This window comes from Aythya fuligula, chromosome 4, assembly GCF_009819795.1.
Source record: "Aythya fuligula isolate bAytFul2 chromosome 4, bAytFul2.pri, whole genome shotgun sequence".
NCBI classification, from domain to species: Eukaryota; Metazoa; Chordata; class Aves; order Anseriformes; family Anatidae; genus Aythya; species Aythya fuligula.
This window is the reverse complement of record NC_045562.1, coordinates 65,286,043-65,305,947: the sequence shown is the minus strand read 5'-3', so window position 1 is coordinate 65,305,947 and position 19,905 is coordinate 65,286,043. Positions and strand designations below refer to the sequence as shown.

The 19,905-nt window shown below is 38.3% G+C and overlaps 1 protein-coding gene across 6 annotated transcripts in view; it reads right to left on the bottom strand.

Annotated features, from left to right (window-relative positions):
- SORCS2 (sortilin related VPS10 domain containing receptor 2) overlaps positions 1-19,905 on the bottom strand; it is a 543,664-nt gene that overhangs the window by 350,406 nt on the left and 173,353 nt on the right. For all 6 annotated transcript variants that reach the window (XM_032186612.1, XM_032186614.1, XM_032186611.1 and 3 more), the window contains exon 2: positions 17,960-18,027. In XM_032186612.1, the coding sequence (XP_032042503.1) occupies positions 17,960-18,027 (68 nt within the window). The remainder of the gene's footprint in view (positions 1-17,959; positions 18,028-19,905) is intronic.

Sequence of the window (19,905 nt, the reverse complement as noted above, 5' to 3'; positions counted from 1 at the left end):
TGCCACTCAGAGGGACCTCAACAGGATCGAGAAGCAGGCAAATAGGAATCTCGTGAAGCTGAACAAGGGTTGGACAACTCACTCTACTACAGACTTATTCACTTTTCGTAGTGTTCAGAATTATTTCATATCACCCACTGGCAGAGACAGAATACTGAGCTGGGTAGTCCTTCATTGGGACCTTCTATGGTCATTTTTGTTTTCTATAGGATAACTTACAGTAAACTATTTTACTTTAAATTCAGTAAAATGCATATTTTTAGCTGGAATCAGATTATCTTAATGCAGATTACTTTCTCACTTTGATTAATATTTTCAAAGCTTTCTAGGTTCAAAAAAGAAAAAAAAAAAAAAAAAAGAAAAAAAAAAGGGGGAAAAAAGAAAAAGAACACCACACAATCCACCTTTCTTCCTGCACAGAAGAATCAACTGTAGAGCAAATCACAAATTAAAGCATAAACCTAATGTTTGCTTTCTTTCACCTCATCTGATTAAAGCCATTAAATTTGCATCATCCTTAGCTATGCAATTATTATCACGGAACACTTAGCCTCTTAAATTCAATTCTCACATTGCAAAAGCTTTCCAGGGAGTGATTCTCCTTTTCATGAAACTTCTCCAGGATTTAAATGGAGTTTATGTTACTTGAAGAATCTATTTTTCTTTTTTATCTTCTTTCTAGAGAAGAAGCTGTTCAGAGCTGGCTCATAAAGACCCAACCGCTTCTAATCCCAACTCAGAGAATACAGGATTGAAAATAATGAATGCACACCTGAGAAGGACTCTCGTATTACTTTGTACTCTGACTCTCACCATACTCAATGCATTTATTCTCACCTTTCCTCACTCCTCATCTGGTAGGAAAAATAAATAAATAAAAAGGGAAAAATCGAAAAGAAAATTTTCCAAGAAAAGTAATCTCCCCAAAAGTTGTCTCTGCATATTCAAGGTGTTTTGAAGGGTATTTATAGTAAGGGTTTTCAAAATCATATCCTCCAAAAGAGAATTAATCTTGATTTATTTTTCTTCTTCCAGCCCATTTATTTTAAAACTGAACAAACCTTGAATAATTATTCAAAACTAATAATAGAATAATAGAAAACTAATAATGAATAATAGAGAAGTAAAACATGAACTGCATCCCCAGCATAGATGCTACTCAAATTGACCATCGAAATCTACCAAACAATCTCCGCTCAGGTAAATGCTACACCTACAAGCTGTCCAACATCATTTTGTAAAGTCTCTATTTCAACCTAAACAAAAAACGCATATTTACTAGTGTTTAGTATAGTGTTTCTGAATCACATAAGTCATTTGTTCTCCTTCCAAATACCAACCCCTTATCCTAATACTTACTTCCTAAAAAGTACCTAGTAAGTTACTGAAATTAGAGTATTTCAAATTGTTAAATGATACAAACCTAAGCCATTGCATGTTTCATCTCTATATTGCGATTCTTTCTATAAACAGCAGTGACACAGGAGGCACAGGAGGGAGATTCTTTCCTTTATCGTTTTCATTCAAACAGCATTTGCTGATATCCTTTCCATTTAAAATATCTGGTTTCCTTTTAATTAAGACTCTCTTGAGAAAACATTGAAGGGACAGAGTATGTGGATAAGAAGCAAGCAAAATAGGAATATCATCTTTGCCTCTGCTCTCAGAATCAAATCCCAAAGTCTCCGAGTTTACTAGGCATCCTTAAGGCAGAGAGAAATGTGCTGTACATGTTCCCAGTAAGCAAATCTCTATCACCCTTGCTTGAGTCTGGATTCTTTGCTGTCTCTTTGTTGCACAGAGGTGATGAGACTTTCTTACTTCACATAGTCTTAAAAGAATCAGCTAATGAGGTTTCACAGTTTCAAAATGCACTGTTGATGAAACTAAGCAGACAAAAGAAGATAAGCACAGACGAGAAGAGAAGCAAGCATCCTGCTAAGGACCAAATCTCTGGGCTGAGTTGTCCACATCCAAGGAGGAGAGCATATTTCACAAATACTCCCCACCTTTCTTTTTAAGGAAAATTACTAAAAAGTAGTTCACAAATAAGCCTGTTGGGCTAGGGACCAAAGAGGCAGAAATGTATTTTTGGTCAAAACAGATAAAATGGGGATTGACAGAAATAAATAAATAAATAAACAAACAAGAAACAATAACAAAAATGTATAGAAACAGCCCTAATTTCCCAGCAGCCTACTGGCTACAGCAGTCACCTAGGACCAGGCAGAGCAAAAGTCAAGTCCTACTATAAGTGTAACCATTAAATTAAAGAGCTCGTTTCCATTAAGCAAAAAGACTGAACTCTGCACATCTCTCACAGCAGGCCATTTACACCAGATTTCAAATGTTCCTTGTGACTGTTTTCAGTTTTTCTATATGCTTTTGAATGTGTGGGCAGGAGGCCTAGGCAGGTAATTCACCATCACTTTTGCAATGGCACGGTCAGAAAGCAAGTTAGTGCTCTTCGCCCTGCTCAGGACTGCGATTTACAAGAAGTTCCTAAGGGGCCATTTACCCATAACACAACCACAACCACACTCTGATCCCCTGAGCCTTTTTACAGTCACAATTTCCTACCATTTGCCAACACATTTTGTATATCATATCCCACATTTCTTGTTCCCAGATAAATAGCATTCCATTAAGCTGAACTCAGATTTAACGTGCCAACTTAAAGCTTTTCTGCCAGTCCAGTCCTCATAACTGTTAATTACTTTTTGTCACCTATAACTGTAATAATTTCTATTTACTGCCAAACAAGTGGTTAACATATTCACTAGAAGCAAGGCTGATACTGATCTTTACTAACTCCAGACAGTTGGGATTACTCACTCAATGTTAATTTATTTATTTTTAAGTTCTGTGAATTAACCAGTTCTTAATATATTTACCCCTGACTTACTGACATTGCACAGGGCTGTTCAGTGTTTTATTGGTGGTGGTGGCTGGTTGGTTTTCCAAATAGAGAGTGAATATCAGGAAGTTTCAGTTTTAAAAGGCAGTAAACTCAGAACATGATACAGGAAAGAATCAGTGGGAATATTTAAATTCAAAAACTCCCAGTCTAATTTTGAAAGAAAAAAGCTTAGGGAGAATTTTAGCAAAGGTGTGGAAAAACATAGTGGAAATCAAGCAAACCAGATCAGCTTTTATTTCCTTGATACTTCTTATTTAATTGCATAAACAGAACAGTTGATAGTAAAGCACAAACTTGGTGAACAGTAAATTCTCACTGTTTATCAACTGTGCTTTTTCATGGACATCTCCCCATTTAATTTCAAAGATCATACTTTTGGGTAACTCCCATTCTGAGTATTCAGCTGGAAGAGCTTTTAGGCATTCGTGGTAACTACAAAGTACTGAACATCCAACCTCTGAAATTGAGTTGGTTATCTGTAATTACTTGTCATTTATGGAAATATTGGGTTAATTTATTTAGTACATGAACAAGTACACTGACCAGGTTACGGCACATTTATATCAAAGGGTGCACAGATAATGGCTTCAGTGAGCCTTACACCATGGTCTAATTTCAACAATTGCTTAGCCTGGGTGAGTCATGCACTGATTTTAAAATAAAACATGAGACAACCAGATGCCATGCCAAGTGTGCACCCTACCACTGATCAAATTCTGAGCAGTGTCCCCAAGGCTGAAGGCAATCTGATCTCTTACACTTACATTTTAATATTCATATATTTAAACAAAGGAGAGATTGATCCATTTGTTTGTTTTCAGGATGGAGCTAAGCCAGGTGTTGCAAGCAAACTGTGACAAAGTGATTGCCTTTATGCAACCCGCAGTCTTGCTGCGTGGCCAGGACTGAGTTAAGCCTGGCTGGGGGAGAAGGACTTGGTTCAGCACTGGGATTCCTGCCATTTGCTATCAGATGCAGAAGGAAATCAAGAGCCAAGCATATACTCCAGAGCCACTTTGCCTCCAGTGTGCCTCCTTGAAATCTTCTGCCCTTCACACTAAGTGACAAAATGAATGGTAAGGAATGAGTCCAAAGATCTTTGCTTGAGACAAAGCAAAGAATAGGTCAGAAAACTGAGAATGAATGTATGAGGAGTCTTAGTCCTAACACATCAATTCTCTCCACAATGATGTCTAAACACAATCATTATAAGATGCATGGCGGAATGCCCAAGGCTTTCAAGCAACAATTTTTAATCATAATAATCAAACCTGTACACAACTAACCTCCCCTTCCTCCCATCCCATTTAAGATCACGCAATTTCTGCCTAGATTAAGATGCTTTGTGTTAAAAAAAAAAAAAAATGCAAACTCTCAAGATGAGAAAATTCCTGATGGGCTCAGATTTAACCCCTTTTCTATTGGAAGACTTCATCTGTTGGACAGACACTCCAGTAATGAAAGAAATGCCTCCTTTGAGACTACCAAGCAGAGTGAAAAAAGAATGCAAATAGATGACCACCACTTCCAACTTCCATAACAAATAGCATTGTACTCCACAAATGTTTCTTCTGAAAAATCCACAAAGGGTATGAACGGTAGTTGAAGGCTATTGCTAACTATTGGACCTGACTTGTAACCTCTGCAAATCATTGCAGCCCTGCTATCTCCAAAAGAACTAGCACTATTTACAGCAACACAGCCAATTTGTTTTCCCCTCCCCAGTACCACATATATTTGTGCCCTAAAATATAGGTTATTTCCGAGGAGAGGGCCATGTAGGTTTGCATTTCCCCAAGGGTCACAACAGCCAGTTGAGTTCCTCTGGAGGGACTATTTTCTCCCAGTTAAACATCTTTGTGACTTGCAGACAGGAAAATCTACCTCACTGGGAGCAAGACAGTGACAACATACAGTACTTTTCATGTGAACTTCACAGAGAAGGTGCAAACGAAAATTAAATATTGACTATGCAGCACTCAGTAGAGCAAAATGAAAAATGGAAGAATCCCCATCTGGTCCAGGCTCTGACTTACTGTCATCCAAACACCTGCTCTGGGGTGTGCAACACATAGTAATTCACTTTGAGAGAGTAGACTGGAGCCTCTCCACAAACCCCATTTCCAATTAGCCAATCTGAATATATTGATTTAAAGCTGGACAGTCATAAAGGATAAAAAATTTGGTGCTTCATTCTTTATTTTTCCCTTAATAAAACATTATGGAAAAAATAACACCTTTAAGGGAACAACCTTGAATGGAACAAACGTGATTTTACTCATTTTTGTTTCCCACACCCAGTCCTGAACATTCTTGTGGCTAAAATGTTTTTGTAACTTACAGTGAGAACAGAAGCAAATCCATTAGCTTTGGGGTGGCTACTGTATATTCTGATTTTCAGGGCTAATGCTATATATCATCCTACTTCTTTCGTGCTGTTTCCAGGTTAACTTGTACCTACCACACACTCTGCAAAAGAATCCATCTGTGATTTGAAGATGTCAAGACACAAGAAATTTACCAATGAGTGCTGTGCCTCTTATAATTTATGCCTAGCTCGTAATCACATATTAAAGCAATCAGCAGTTTCTACTCCAGCAAGTTCTGGTGTCTACATATGGCCCTTGAAACGTCATCAATCAAGACTACATATGTACAAAAGTAAAGACCAAGCTAAAGATGACCCCAAATTGTTCAAAACTTTGTAAATCCAATAGCAGTGAAGACTGATGTATGAAGCCCCCTCCCCAAATAAGACTTCAGCCTTAGCCACATCCTGGAATTAGTATGTGAATTCTTGCCTTCAAAAACTCTGCTTTGGATGTTTCAATATTCCAACTTAGAAAAACTCTCTTCTAGTTGAAGGACCATAAAAAATCATGTAATTCTCCTTCTTTTCATGGCAAAATTAAGCTTTCTAATGTTTGTAGACACAATAATGCTTACCTGTGGCAGACATCTTCAAGAAAAAAAAAAAAAAAAAAAAACTTTAACCTGTCAAACAATCTGATTAATGTTTTATTTAGAAGAGACCGTGTTAAAACAGATTACAGCATATACTGCCTAATTACCTGGGAGTGGCTCCATAGCGAACTACAATTCTATGACTAGAAACAATAGGCTTTGTGTTGGTTAGTGGATTACAGCAGCTGCAGCCAAGAGACGTCATAAATAATGTACCAGCAAGTAAACCAAAACCCATCAAGAATTCACACTGCATAACGAAAGTGAGGACACAAAGTTAATGCTGGCATCCCAATCTTCCACACTTGGAGGTTCAGTGCAACAAGACCAACGTTATCTTTTTTTCAAGAGGTAATGAAGTGACTTGGGTATCCAAACAGTTTCTAAAGAGTTGAATTTATATTTTTAATGATTTTGAGATTTAGAGATTTTTCTCACTTATTTTCATAATCAGATAACTATTCTAAACTATTCACCCAAGCATAGCCTATTTGTGTGGAGATAGAAACAGAGGGACCTCTGGAGGGCAGATTGTCCCACTTCTACAAATAGAATAAAATACCTGTGTTTAGTTTCGTGTTGCTTCATAAAATTGGGAGCTCAGCAGCCTGGAGCAAGTCCAGTGGAGAGTCACTAACATGGCAAGGGAGCTGGAGCACACAGCATGCAAGGAAAGCCTGAGGGAGCTGGGTTTTGTTTAGTCAGGGAAGAGACACTAACAGGGGATCTGATTCCAATCTTCCCATATCTGAAGGGAGGTTAGAAATAAGAGAGGACCAGGGTACACAGTGAGGAGATGACAGATGGCAGGCACAAGATGGGAAGTTCCAGTTGACATAACCCTTCATGAGAGCAACAAAGCACAGACAGAGCTTGCCTAGCAAAGCTGTGGGATCTTTGTCCTGGGATGTTTTCAGAACCAGACAGGACAAGGCACTGAGTGTCCTGATTGACTGCTGCAGTGAGCCCTGCTTAGAGCAGCAAGCTGTATGAGGTGACCACCAGAGCCCTCTTGCAACCAGAACCATTGCAATACAGAGGAAACATCTCAGTAAGGCAGTCACAGCAGTGATTTCTGCAAATCAGAAAACTCACATCCTATTCCCAGCCCTACAAAATGTGCTCAAGAAAAACAGAAAATGTTTTTTATAACAACATCAATGTTTATCCATTCCCAAGACGAAATCTCAACAAATTCTCATAAAAACTTAAGTATTTGGAAGTACCAAGACCAAGACTGCAGTTAACATGGGAGTGAGGAGAAAACTGGTTACTTACACTTACTTATTAAAGTACTTCACAAATGTTAATGTGCCTTTTGAGAAGCTAAGTCCAGTTAACACTGGGGGACCCAGTTTTTGGGGGACCCAACTCTAAATGTCACGTATCAGTACACAGAAATGTGGTATCAGAAAAATATTAAAGCAAGGAGTCAAGGTCTCCTCTAATTTTGACCTATTAAGATAACACTGTGATAGGAACAAAGGAAGGGTGTTTTATACACCACACTTGCAACATACTTTTCTGATCTTTAAATAATTAACTTTCTTACCTTCTTTAATTTTATTTAAATTTGCTCCTTGGATGCTTTCCATTCTGGAACACAGACAACTTCATAGACTCACCAGAGGCCACATGGGAAGCCAAGGCATGAGATTTTTCACCCTGAGCTCCTACGCCTGCCAGAAAGCACTGCACTCTCATAGTGCAGAAGAGTATTTTTTTACCAGTGTGTACCTCCCACTAGCACAGAGCAGAACAGACAGCAAGCTGTGGTCTGAACCAAGATGCAAATTGTACCAAAATAGCACCAAGAATTCAAGTGTTACATATGTGATGAGTTCAGGTGTGTAACACCTCTCTATATATTTTTGCTTCTGATTGTTTAAAAATGAGGATAAAAAGTAAAATACTATTTTTTTTTCTCTATTTTTAAGCATTAGGCTAAAGAAAAAGCAAATTTGTGAAACATGAGAGACCACGGTTTGGCACAAACACTGCCTAGGGGTAGGGCAGAGGGAGAGAAATCTCAAAATTGAGACTGTACTTCAGAACAATAAAACTGTACTTTTCAATCACATTTTTCCATATACACCATATCCCAAAGAGACATTACAAAATTAAGGAATGGACAGCACATGGTAACAATTAAGATAAAACAGTGATAAGTCTTCAAATTCTTGGAAGAGAGTAAATTTTTAAAATCATTTTCTCTCCCATGTGTTAACATTTTAAGTTGAAGTATTCAGCACAGCCACAATCCTACGGACAGCTCAGCGTTACAGAAAACTATCTGAATCGTACAGAAAGCACGAGCAAACTTCCTCTTCCTGCCAGAAAGGAAAGCTTGAAAGACTGGATATCAAAAGGTTGAACTATGGAGATTCTTTTGAGACTGACTGAACTGTTAGTCCTTTTGATATTAAGAAAGCACACTTTGTTGCATGTCTGCTTTACATGTTCCCTTGGCTTTTGCCCAGAGGTGGCTGTATTTCACTGATAATGAAATGTCTTTTTATCAAGGGGCATAATTCGAACTCCATGCACCCTCTTGAAGAAAAATGATATCCATTTGGCAAAGGAAGTACATACCAGAATCAAAATAAATAAATAAATAAACTCATGCTGACAGGTGCTTTTCAACAAATAGGTGATAACAGGGGTTTTTCTCTCCCCTCAGATTGAAATCACAATTTCAGATCCTGTGATAGAAAACTTGGATCAAATGTGCTCACAGGTCATAGAAAAATCTACAATCTGCCAAAGCAACTAAAGGGGAAAAGCACTGCCATCAGAAGAACATCAGCTTTGGAACATCTTCAAAAGGCAGCACTGGAGCTGACATGTTAGGCAAAAATGCAAAAACTTCTTGTAGGCACTTAGCACCCCATCCAAAAAGCAGTTTCTCCAGTCTGGACTGGAAAAGTCAGGCCTGAAAGAGACAGAAATCCAGCCCAATGAAAGAGGGAGGACAATAACTAGCAAGGAAGAACTAGGTGAGAAAGCAACATACATTTCCTAAAGTTTAGCTCAAAAATTGCTATATGTTGAAGTTACAGTTAGTAAGTTACTAACCCCCTCTATATGCAATAGGAGGAAATAACGCTGAAGTGGGAAGAGAGGGAACAGGAGGTAAAATGGAAGGGAGAAAACCAAACACTACGTGGGGGGAAAAAAGAGAGAGAAGGAAAAAAGAAATGGAACAGAGCGTCAAATGTTTGATTAATTATCAATCATCTGAACAGTAAGACGTGGCAGGGATAGAAAGGAACAACCCTCCTCTCACCTTCCATAACTCAGAAAATCAAAAAGAATCAAGACATTTAAATCTTGCTGTAAGATTAATTTCATTTTGTAAACTACCCACCCCCTCAAATTCCTCAGCACACAGGATTATACTTACATTTTAAAACCTAGTTTGTATGGAATTTTTAATTTTCCCTATCCCTACTGAAGTATAACAGAGGAAGCTGCCTAACATTACAAAGTTCCTAATAAATACGTTATGCGGGAAATACCACCTGAGTTATTCTCACATTGAAAAATATATCCCGTACTGCAGGGATAATGAGAGTATAAAACATTAACACTACATTTTTCTATACCATTCTGCATAATTATCTATGCAGCTGTTCATTCATTCAGCCCCAACAACCAAATTAATTTGCAATCAGTTAGCAGGGGATGCACTAGAGCAGACTGCACATCCTAGAGAAGTAAGTAAGGCTGCTCACATGCCACATCCCACATCAGTAACACAAGGTACCCAACACCAAGAGAAGCGATGGGGGTTTGCAAAACCCCTATTTTCAAAATAGGGGCCGAGAGAGAAGAAAAAAATAAAAGAAAAAGAAAAGAAAAAAACAACTGTTGCTGCTTGTGCAGTCATTTGCTGCCTTGTTGTGAGACTACAGATAAGTGTTTTCAGGTGGCTCTCATTGTACGTCAGTGCTCTCTGATGGCCCCCCATCTTTCTCAGGCTCAACCCCAAAACTCTGGGGAGATGGAACACAAAATGTCCTTAAGTTTTACAGCTCCTTCACATTATTTGTATTAACACAGCATTACAGCCCCAACACTGACTGTGCTTGTACAAGCAGTTGTCCAAATTATTTCTACTCCAAAGAAACAAATCAGGCAAAGACCAAGAGGAGGAAAACACAGGCACAGTAAGTTCTTCAAACAAGGTCACACAGTAGGCTGAAGGTGGAACCAGTAGCATGACTAGTTTGAGTGCATTGCCATATCTACTTTCCCATATGCTCCTCTAAGCCGTGACTTTGTCCTTTTTCAGTTCTTAAAAACTTATCCTCTTCAGGTTTTTATACCTCATTCATCATCATAAAAATGTGATGAGCAATGGAAACGGCTGCTTTCATTGTGGTTTCTTATTTATTCCATTTTGCAGAGTGGCAAAGGAAACATTGCTTAATATATATATGGTGTCATTCCATCTGCCCCTAGGTTATGGGCTCCACACCTCCCCGCTGCGCTGGCCTGCTGACAGTGGGAGTTAATGGATGACAATGCAGCGAAGTACTTCTGATTAGCTAAAAAAAATGATGGCTCAACTATTTATATGAATTTAGTACAGAGGAATCATGTCACAATAAAAGCTCTGAGACTGCAGTTCTCAGTTTGATCACATACAAGTAGACCGTGGGCAGCGCCAATGCAAGCTTCCTTCTTTATTCTGAGCACGCTGGCAGGGAGGGTGACAACAACACATACAAAAAAAAATTAGAAACCCCACAGATGGCTAATGCACAGAAGGGCATTGTTTCTCCTCTCCTTATCTTAGACCTGCCTGCTGAAGCTAGCAAGAAAGACCATAATTTTTTTAATGGAGGCTTGTGCAATAGATACTATGACAGATCTGAGCAGAAGCCAGTGAAGTGGCCTTTCTGAACTTACTACTACTACTGAGTTGGATGGATTTGGAGTAGAAAAAATGCTTATTTTGCTTATTCCATTAACATCAACCCCAGCTAAATGCAACTCACTTAAGGCACAAACACGTATTTTACGGGACAATTCGCACACAGCCTGCACCCATAAAATACCAGGTTTTAAGACTGTTCCAGTTCCACTCATAGCAATCAGAAATTCTATCACATAGGATCAAGTTACTAAAAAATGGTAAAGGATTCATACACCATTTTAGGTAAATGATTATTCTTTCTGAATAAATTGACTCACTCATTGAGATAAATCTCACACTCCTTTTCCAGAAGTTAGAGTAGATTAAAAAAATAAATAAAATAAATAAGAGAGAACAATCTGAAAAAAAGAGAGAGATCAAAACCAGCCTGTAAAGTAGAAACATCCCCATCCTCCAAGATAAATTGAACATGCTCAGCAGCCGTGCTGCAACCAGCTTGAAGAGACACAAGCACCCTGCAAGCAAAAGCCTTTTCCTAACTACATAAATCACAGCTTTCCAAGTGGATCTTAATCCATATGTCATATATTCTTTGTGTATTCACAAACTAGTTTAGAAACATATAAACATTTGAAATCATCATCATCACTCCAAGTTGAAGGCTTGAAAAAATAGTTATGACACAGCACTGTCATCTGTGAACAACAGATCTTTAGTAAAGAATTCTGGATAGAGATCTCTGGTAGCTTTAATTTACTTGAGGGATTTATTTTTAACAGTTCAGACTTTCAAAGATCCTAGACATCAAAATATACAAAAGCTGCCATTGCAGTAACAGAGGACACAGAAGGACTTCCTTACGTCCAGTGCCTATTTAAAGACATCGCATTCAGAGGTGTCTACAGAATATTGGATCATGATTGTCTCACATAGTGTTTTGCAACATCTGCAACCAAAGTTCATTCCTTTAATAAATGGCCAAAAGCTATGGCTAAAACATATGTCAGGATGAGTGCAGCATCAAGGTGACATCAAGGTTATTGCCAGCATGCTGGGTCTCTGTCATAGGAACAAATACAGTGGGCCATGTGTCCGCTGGAGTACACATCACAAAAGCACATTTCAACATTGGCATCCTCTAAGTATCTAAATCAATACAACTGCCTGTTACAAACATCAGTAATCATCTCTTCAACATCCTGCATGTTCAAAGGCTGTCGAGATGGATTCCTTTCACTTTGTCTTTTATGTATTTTCCTTACCTGACGACCATATTAAAACATTGCTCATAGACTGAAATCTACTACATTCAGTTTCTAACTCTGGTTTTACAGCCCGTATTAAATGCCCAAAATAAATTTAAAATAGAAACTCGCCTGCACAATTCAACTCATAATGACACACTGCAGAGTATTAGCAAGACAGAAATTGCAGCAAAGATAATGGAAGTCTTAGTAATGGTATTAGGCAAATATGGAAATATGATCAAAGAGAGTATAGAAATCTGTTGTTCAATAATGAAAACAGAATTCTAATTGTAGGGCTGCCTTTTCAACCATATTGCCCAAAACCTTTTCATGGTGGAACAAGTGTAAACAAGGATATAATAGGAGGGCAAAAAGAGTTGCAGAATAATTGAGGGCAATCTAGTTTGATTGCAGAATCTGCATTACTCAGGATGATGCATTAGCCAGAGTAAGCACAGCTAGACATTAGATCCCAAGCTGAGTTTGCTGGGCTAATAATTAGAAAGCCATTTCTTTTTTTGTTTTTACTTGGAAAAAGAGCAAATTTGATATGGAAATCACAGGCTCAATAACTCAGTCCCTTGGGGCCATTTCTACAAAGTCACTTTTCAAAGCAGAACCACAATATAAGACCATCTGGAAAGGCACACTGCTGCAGAATATGGTTGCTCACATAGAAAGCAGCATTTCACACCAAAACCAAATTTGACTGGGGCATCAGATCCTATATTGTTGTCCGTTCTGTTTTGGTTTTCTTTTTAAATTAATTTCACCTACAAGTGCGAAGAGCTTGGAGACAACTGCCTATACTCATTCTCACACCCCGTGAGCCACACAGAGTCCAGAAATTGTACTTTTCTGAGTGGTATTTTGTTCACTGCATCTACCTTAAAAGACTCTCCTGCTCTTTGTAGTCTGGATTTTAACCTTGGTGTAGACATACACCTTTGTGTAAATGCCCAAAGCACTGTGTGGTCACTGTGCATTGAGCATTAATGATGTACAGTGGAATTGCACGACTGGGTCTTCCCAGAACACATGGCTTTTACCTGCGGGTGCAGATAAAACATTTGTGCCATCAAAGAGAAGGATTTTTCTGACTCCCTGAGTTTTGCCAAGTGTCATGCTGTCCGTGAGGCTCAGATATTTGCTTTCATGCCCAGCTGCTGACCTGGACCCTCACAGCTTTGCTCCCAGAACTGCAACCTCACTCCCTCTTCAAGCTGCCTTTGGAGCAGGGAGTCCCAGTACGTTTGGCCACGTCTATGTGGGCTGAGAGGTCTGTTGCTTCATTCAGTTCATTATTGACAACATTGGGCAAAATATCCCAACAAACATCTTGTCAACCGGCCTAGTCAGGGTTCAGGGTGGAGTACTGGGAGGTAACAGTGCAGCTAATACCCAACAATGCAGCTTGTTTTGCTGTGGTGAAACAATAACAACACGGGGATGCCATTGGGAACAATGGCAATTACACAGCAAGTCGAGTTAGCGCTACCCTATCATTATGCTTGATAATATGCAATCAAAACTTTATTAGCAATCATCATCAGCATCTATTATTCATTGCGTAGAACAAGTTAAGAAGGAAAGGCTGCATACATATCAGAAACAGGAGTCAGAGACAGTCTGAGCACAGGGCTGGAAGTCAACCTCATGGCCACTCGGTGCTGAGTCACTGGATAACCTGCAGGTTACATCTCAGGTAACATCTCAGTTGCCCCATTTATAGAATGGAGATAATAATATATGTCCATTTCCAAGAGATATCACCATGATTAATTAACTAAGATCTGCAGATAATTATTAGTATTAGTTTCTTAGTGGCTACCAATTTAAAGCTAAAATATTTCATTTTAAGATTCAAGTACATACACCTAAAGTTGCACGCATGCAGTTTTTGCATGCAGGCACCTGAGGCTGTAAAACATGTGCCCCTATGTATTTAGGTACAAACATGTCCATAAAGCACAAGGAAACACATGATCAAGTATCTGTTTTCCTAAACGCTCTGTTGAATTCAAGTCCTTCATATGCTAAGCATGCTGTCTAAAGCTACATGCAGACTCTGATATAAATAGCACTATATGCATATATCCACACTATATGCACAATACGTGAACATAGCTTTAGTACTTGAATTTGAAGTTTTAGTCTGGAATATCAGTTTTTTCATTAAGTTAATGAGGCCTGAAATGACAACCAACTTGTGTTCCCAAGATATACTACAGTTTAGAAACTCTTAAAATAATTCTGGAAACAATCTTCTGTTCCTTCTCAGAAAGTTGCTTACTTTATATTCAAGAGGCAACCAATGCCATCTCAGTTTATTTCCTTACCTTATTTTGAATCAAATAACTATTCAATTTAACCCTACCTTAATAATTATTAAATAAGTGAATAAACAAAGCATCAGAACTAGCTGACTACAGAGAACCATACACGGGTGCTCTCTAACAGCATGCTTCCGCTGATATTTATGCCTTCACCTGGCTAGTGTAAGCAGAAGCAACTGCTACTAGTCAAAAGACTTTTATTCTCCAGCACCATTTTCACTGTTTATTAGACAATGATAAGATTCCAAGGCAATTAAAATTTAGACATCCCAGTCATGTATCCTGACCCATAGGGGCAGGCATAAGTCACCTGTGTAAATTAACAAAGGTCTGCAAACGTGCAGAAATTTGCCACCGAGAACCATTTCCAAAAATCTGTTTTCCTTGTATGCAGCTCCCCACACCTCCACCAGAACATACCTCAAACTGTTTTCTTTTTTGCCTCCATCATTTGCATTACACTTGAAAGTCTGCCTGCAATGCCATGGTGACTGAGAACAACTAACCAGCACTGGACCACCAAGTCACCCTTCCCTTCTCACTCCCTGTTCCACAAAGTGATTGCAGGGAAAAACAATTATTTTGAGTGAAGGATGAAAAAAGAGAGAGAGAGGTGAAGAGGAAATATGTTTTAGAGGAAGAAAATAAGGATGTATTTTCAGGAAATAAAGGGACTGATAAATGCCAAGTTGTGATAATATTTATAGAGATCAGCAAGATAAAAGTGGGAGATAAACAATGTTAAAAAATTAACTTGGTGGGGACTGATTGGGTTATAAACCAGGTTTATGTTCACTTAGGGAATATTAACTGCCTGGTATGATGTAGCTGGGCAAGACAGGAAGAAGAAGAACACTGGACTGAATCAGAAAATAACAGAATAGCATCCATTCCTACTGGGGCACAGAAACTTCACCAAGATTAATGGATTTTATCCACTGACAAAAAAAAATCTATAACATTTTTCACACCCATTTTACTGTATATTTGTTCTGATGCAAATGAGAGGAGTGCAGAAGAGAAACAAACCCAAAAGCTTAAAAAAATACATATGTTTTGTGCATGCTGGGCAGACTGCCAGCATGAGTACAAGACCATGGTGAAACATGCAGCTTCACCAATTTACACCCAAACTCTTAACATAGGAAAAAAATACAGAACTTCCCTGACTTTACAGTCTGCTTTGTTCAGTATTTATTTTTATTTCGTTTACTACATATATTGAGCTACATCTCAACAGAGCCAGGCACATTCAATATTTTTGCATGCTAGCCTTGGCTGTGCGTTTCTAAATACAGCCACTTCTTAAGTCCCAGCCTTACAACTGCGTGTGCAGCTCTCACACCCCAACGGGCAGAGACAGAAGCAGGAGGTGAACCCAGAGCAGACCACAGCCAGGATGGATCAGCTACTCCCTCTGGCCCAAATGCTATTCTTAAGCACTTGTTTCCTTTCAGCTTTTCCATCCTACTTTTATAAACAACCAAAGCATGTGGCAAATCCATTCCTCGTGAGGAAAAGGACCTGATTTTCCTATAACACAATCTAGCATCAATGCTATTCAAATGCAGTTCACACCAGATCGTCTTCACACCAGCTGTCAGCAAGGGCTGAACAACTCTGTTTAAAATGTTTATGTTCTCTAAAGAAAGAAACATTATCTGAAGCCTGTTTTATGTTTATTTTGAAAGAGCAGAGAGTTTATTTTGAAGAGTCTGACTGGATAAGTTTAAAAGACTTCCATGATAGATTGTACTGAGGCGTGAATAGCAAAACTTGAAACACATTGTACATGCTGCATCGGCCAGGGTCATGCAACAGGAAAGCAGCGTGTGCTTACGCAGCTATGATAGCATACAAATTTCCATTTGGTTGTCTTCTTTGCACAAGATGTTGGACGAAAAATAAAACAGAAAAAAATATGCAATTAAATTCCCATCTTGTAAGTTTAAAGGATAATTACAAATGAACCATCGTAGCCCTAAAAGGCCAATTCTTAGCCAATACTAAGCGTTCTCCATTCGATCTTACTCTCTTTCCTGCAGACACCTTTTCAGTGCTTACAAGTGTTATTTTCTACTTGAAAACACCCTTGTGTTGCATGGAGCCCTGCACTTGGCTAGACTTGACTACCAGCAGTATTAAAACAAGGTATTGCAAAGGTCTGCTGCTGCCATGAGAAATCTCACAAGATTAAAACAATGCAGCCTCCTTCAAAAAAAGTACCAAGACTGCTATGCACCATGTCCTGGTCACAGACTTCTCTCACTCCCTATTCTGTGACCCACTCCTTTTCTTGGACTGGCTCTGTGAAAAATATAGCTTTGGGGAAAGTATGATGTTTACAAGTACCTAAGCCACAAGGTATTACATCACCCATTTGTTTCTAGACCTGATGTTTATTGGCAACCTAAGAAATTCACACAGACTTCTGAAGTAAGTCTCCTATCATTTCTAACAACTATTTAGATATCCAGGCAGAGTATTTCAAGAATACTTCTAGCACTACAGATAACTCAGGAAAACTAGCATTGCAAACACTGGAGCCATTTTATATTTATTGATAACTGCAAAATATTTTCAATTTTGAAGTGTACATAATGGGTATTGAAAATCTGTGGTAGAAGATTTATAGAGATAAACAGAAAATTACACAGAGCACACAAAGCCTACAGAGCAAAATAAAATGAACGTATCAGAAGGCAACCAGATTTCAGGTGTCTGGTGTAGGAGTTATCATTCAGTACTGATGCACTTAAATAACTTTAAATAGGTTCACACTTTTTATTCTATAATCGTTCAGATGCACACATCTCCGCAAACTAGGTGCCTGTTAACCATTTACCTTGAAAAAACAAATCATCTCAACATGCAAAAAATACAGCGTATTGTAGCAATTTATCTCCTATTGGCAAGCTGAAAACAGGTATGTTTGTGAAAAAAGACAATGGAATAGGAAAGTACTGATCTTGATCTATGATGTTGAACTAGTGTAGCATAGGCTTACCCTAGCCCTGTTTTTGTGCTGATAAACATCCAGTGATGCAATTTGTGTGTGCACAGGCAATAAGCATATTGATATCTTAATTCACAGATGTTAAGTAAGTGACAATCAATTTATAAATCTTAGTTGAACTACTACATTTTTCCAGTCATCATAAGTCACAACAAAACCAGCTCTGGTATTATATTTCACATCCAGACAATCATGACTCCTTCCAAATCAGGATTACTCACTAACCACAATACAGTACAAAAGAACAGCAAAAACTCCCATCAGGGACATCAACACAAGAAGCAACTCAAAGACTTCAGGTAACTTAGAGGTAAAATTTCTAAGAAAAGGAAGAGAAATGGCATCTTGAAGAGTGACATGAGAAAGGTACCTTATACTCTGTCATTGTTTGCTTCTACTGTTAAAATTCATTTCAAGCTCTTTCTTACTGAACTGCAGCTCATTTAAGGAAGAAAAGGAGTAAGCACTATTGAGATTCTGGGTAATACCGCTATATTAACACCAAGATCAATTCACCAGCAATTTCTAATGGGAAGAGAGACAAATCTACTCATAGAAAAGGGGGAAATGTTACAGGAAAAGCAAAGAACTTACCTCCACAAAGAGCTCTCCAGGACTTTTCCCATGTCGGTATGGTAATACTTGGTAAGAATCAGGATCACCTAAAAAGACAATGAAAAACAAACATATTTAAGTTCACTGATAAAAGAAATAGAAGTAGATCATGGGCAGTTATTCTGGTGAATGTGAAGGTCAGGCTGCTGAAAATCTGAACTGTTTCATTTTATTTTTCACTTCTTACCAGTTTTATTTTTAGATTGATCGGGTGGGTTTTCTTCCTTTTCCTGGGGAGAGTGATTTCAGCACTCAAAGTTTTCTGCAAACCCAGTGACTTTGTGAAAGATTGCCTGTTTCACATGAACAGTGGAGTTGGAGTAGTCACATAAATCCCCCTACTCCATGACAGCCCCCAAGCAATTTGAATGACTTTCTCAGCAGGAAGAACTGATTTGATTGCTAATTTAAATTTAGGAGGCAGTTGTCTTTGACATCTATGACACGACTATTATTATTTTATTTTTTTTTAACACAGGGTGGTAAACAATGTCAATTGACCCTGATTATTCAGATAAATTCAGACAGAAAATGAGCTTTGGTCTTCTCTACAAGATCAGAAATGAGAAATTCGTGTCTGTGATTTTTTGTTCCTAGAAGTATCACTCATTTTTCTTCCTTCAAGAACAGCTCTCCACTCTGTAAATTATTCATCTGGATTACCAGAAGTCATCCAAATACATATTAACAAATTTCACCCATGAAACATCTTCGGCTTACCCAAAAAGCCAGTAGGAATCACATCCCATTCATTCAACATCTGACAAATTCACTGGTCAAGAAACATAAAGCATTAGTCCATGACTAATCAATCTGAAAGCTATATTTTATATGTAGATCACCTAAAACAGATCTCCCTCACTCACTGGCAGTCCATATTAGTGCTTCTTATCCCCAAGTTACCATAGCAACCCCACTGAGGTAGAGTTGGGAGAACCTCTGGTTCCTTGCACAGCTGTTAGTTTTCTTTAATGCAGGGTCAACATCAGTCCCCAGCAGCCTGGAGCATGCTGTTATTGAACCGGCACTTCCTCTGTTCATGACCATCAGGTGAAATCCCTAGCAAACAGCAACTGTAGACGTCCACTTTGATTATCCAGATAATTCATATGCTGATGTTACATTTATGTAACAGATCAGTGCTCGGGTCTCTGTACGCTGGAGATTATGAGAGAGCAGAATCCCAGACCATGGGTGTTATGTACGTGGTGTCATGGAAATAACATATTGCAAAACTGAGCTATAATAGTAGCCATGCTCAGGGTGATTGAAGCCTAACAAATAACAAAAGAAAGTATCACTGGATATATATTGATATAAATAAACTCAGAATCGATCCTTTAGTTCACAAATTATATTAATCTCTCCTATTCTCAAAAGAATCAAAATCTACCAGATCACTTTATTGGAATTTGATGAGAAGGCATTATAAAAATAGAGTCTTGGTTTAAAAGAAAGCAAGCAAACAAGAAAAAAAAAATCTCTTACTTTTAAATAGATTACTATAAGACTTACAAACACAGAAGAAAGAAACATTTCCCAAAGGACAGAGTATCTACTGATGAGATTCCTGGCTACAGCCCAAGCACGCTCCATCAGGTCAGCTATTTATTCTATTGTCAGCGTTCTAACTACAGCTTTCTGCTGGTGCTTGCAATTAAGGAGGAAAAGAAAGAAACTTCACTACTGGGAGCATCAATTGGTTCTAATTATTAAGGAAGAAGTTTCAGACCTTGCTTTTTTGAACAACTGAAATTCTCCTTAGGCCACAAGAGTTGACCTAGGAGATTCCCTTAAGAGATACAAGAATGTATATTTGGTATTTATATTTGGTATTGAAAAAAAATATATATCAAAAGATACATGAGAGTACTCTTTTTTCCTTAAATTCATGCAGAACAAGAGACTGAATCCTGGATTTAGTA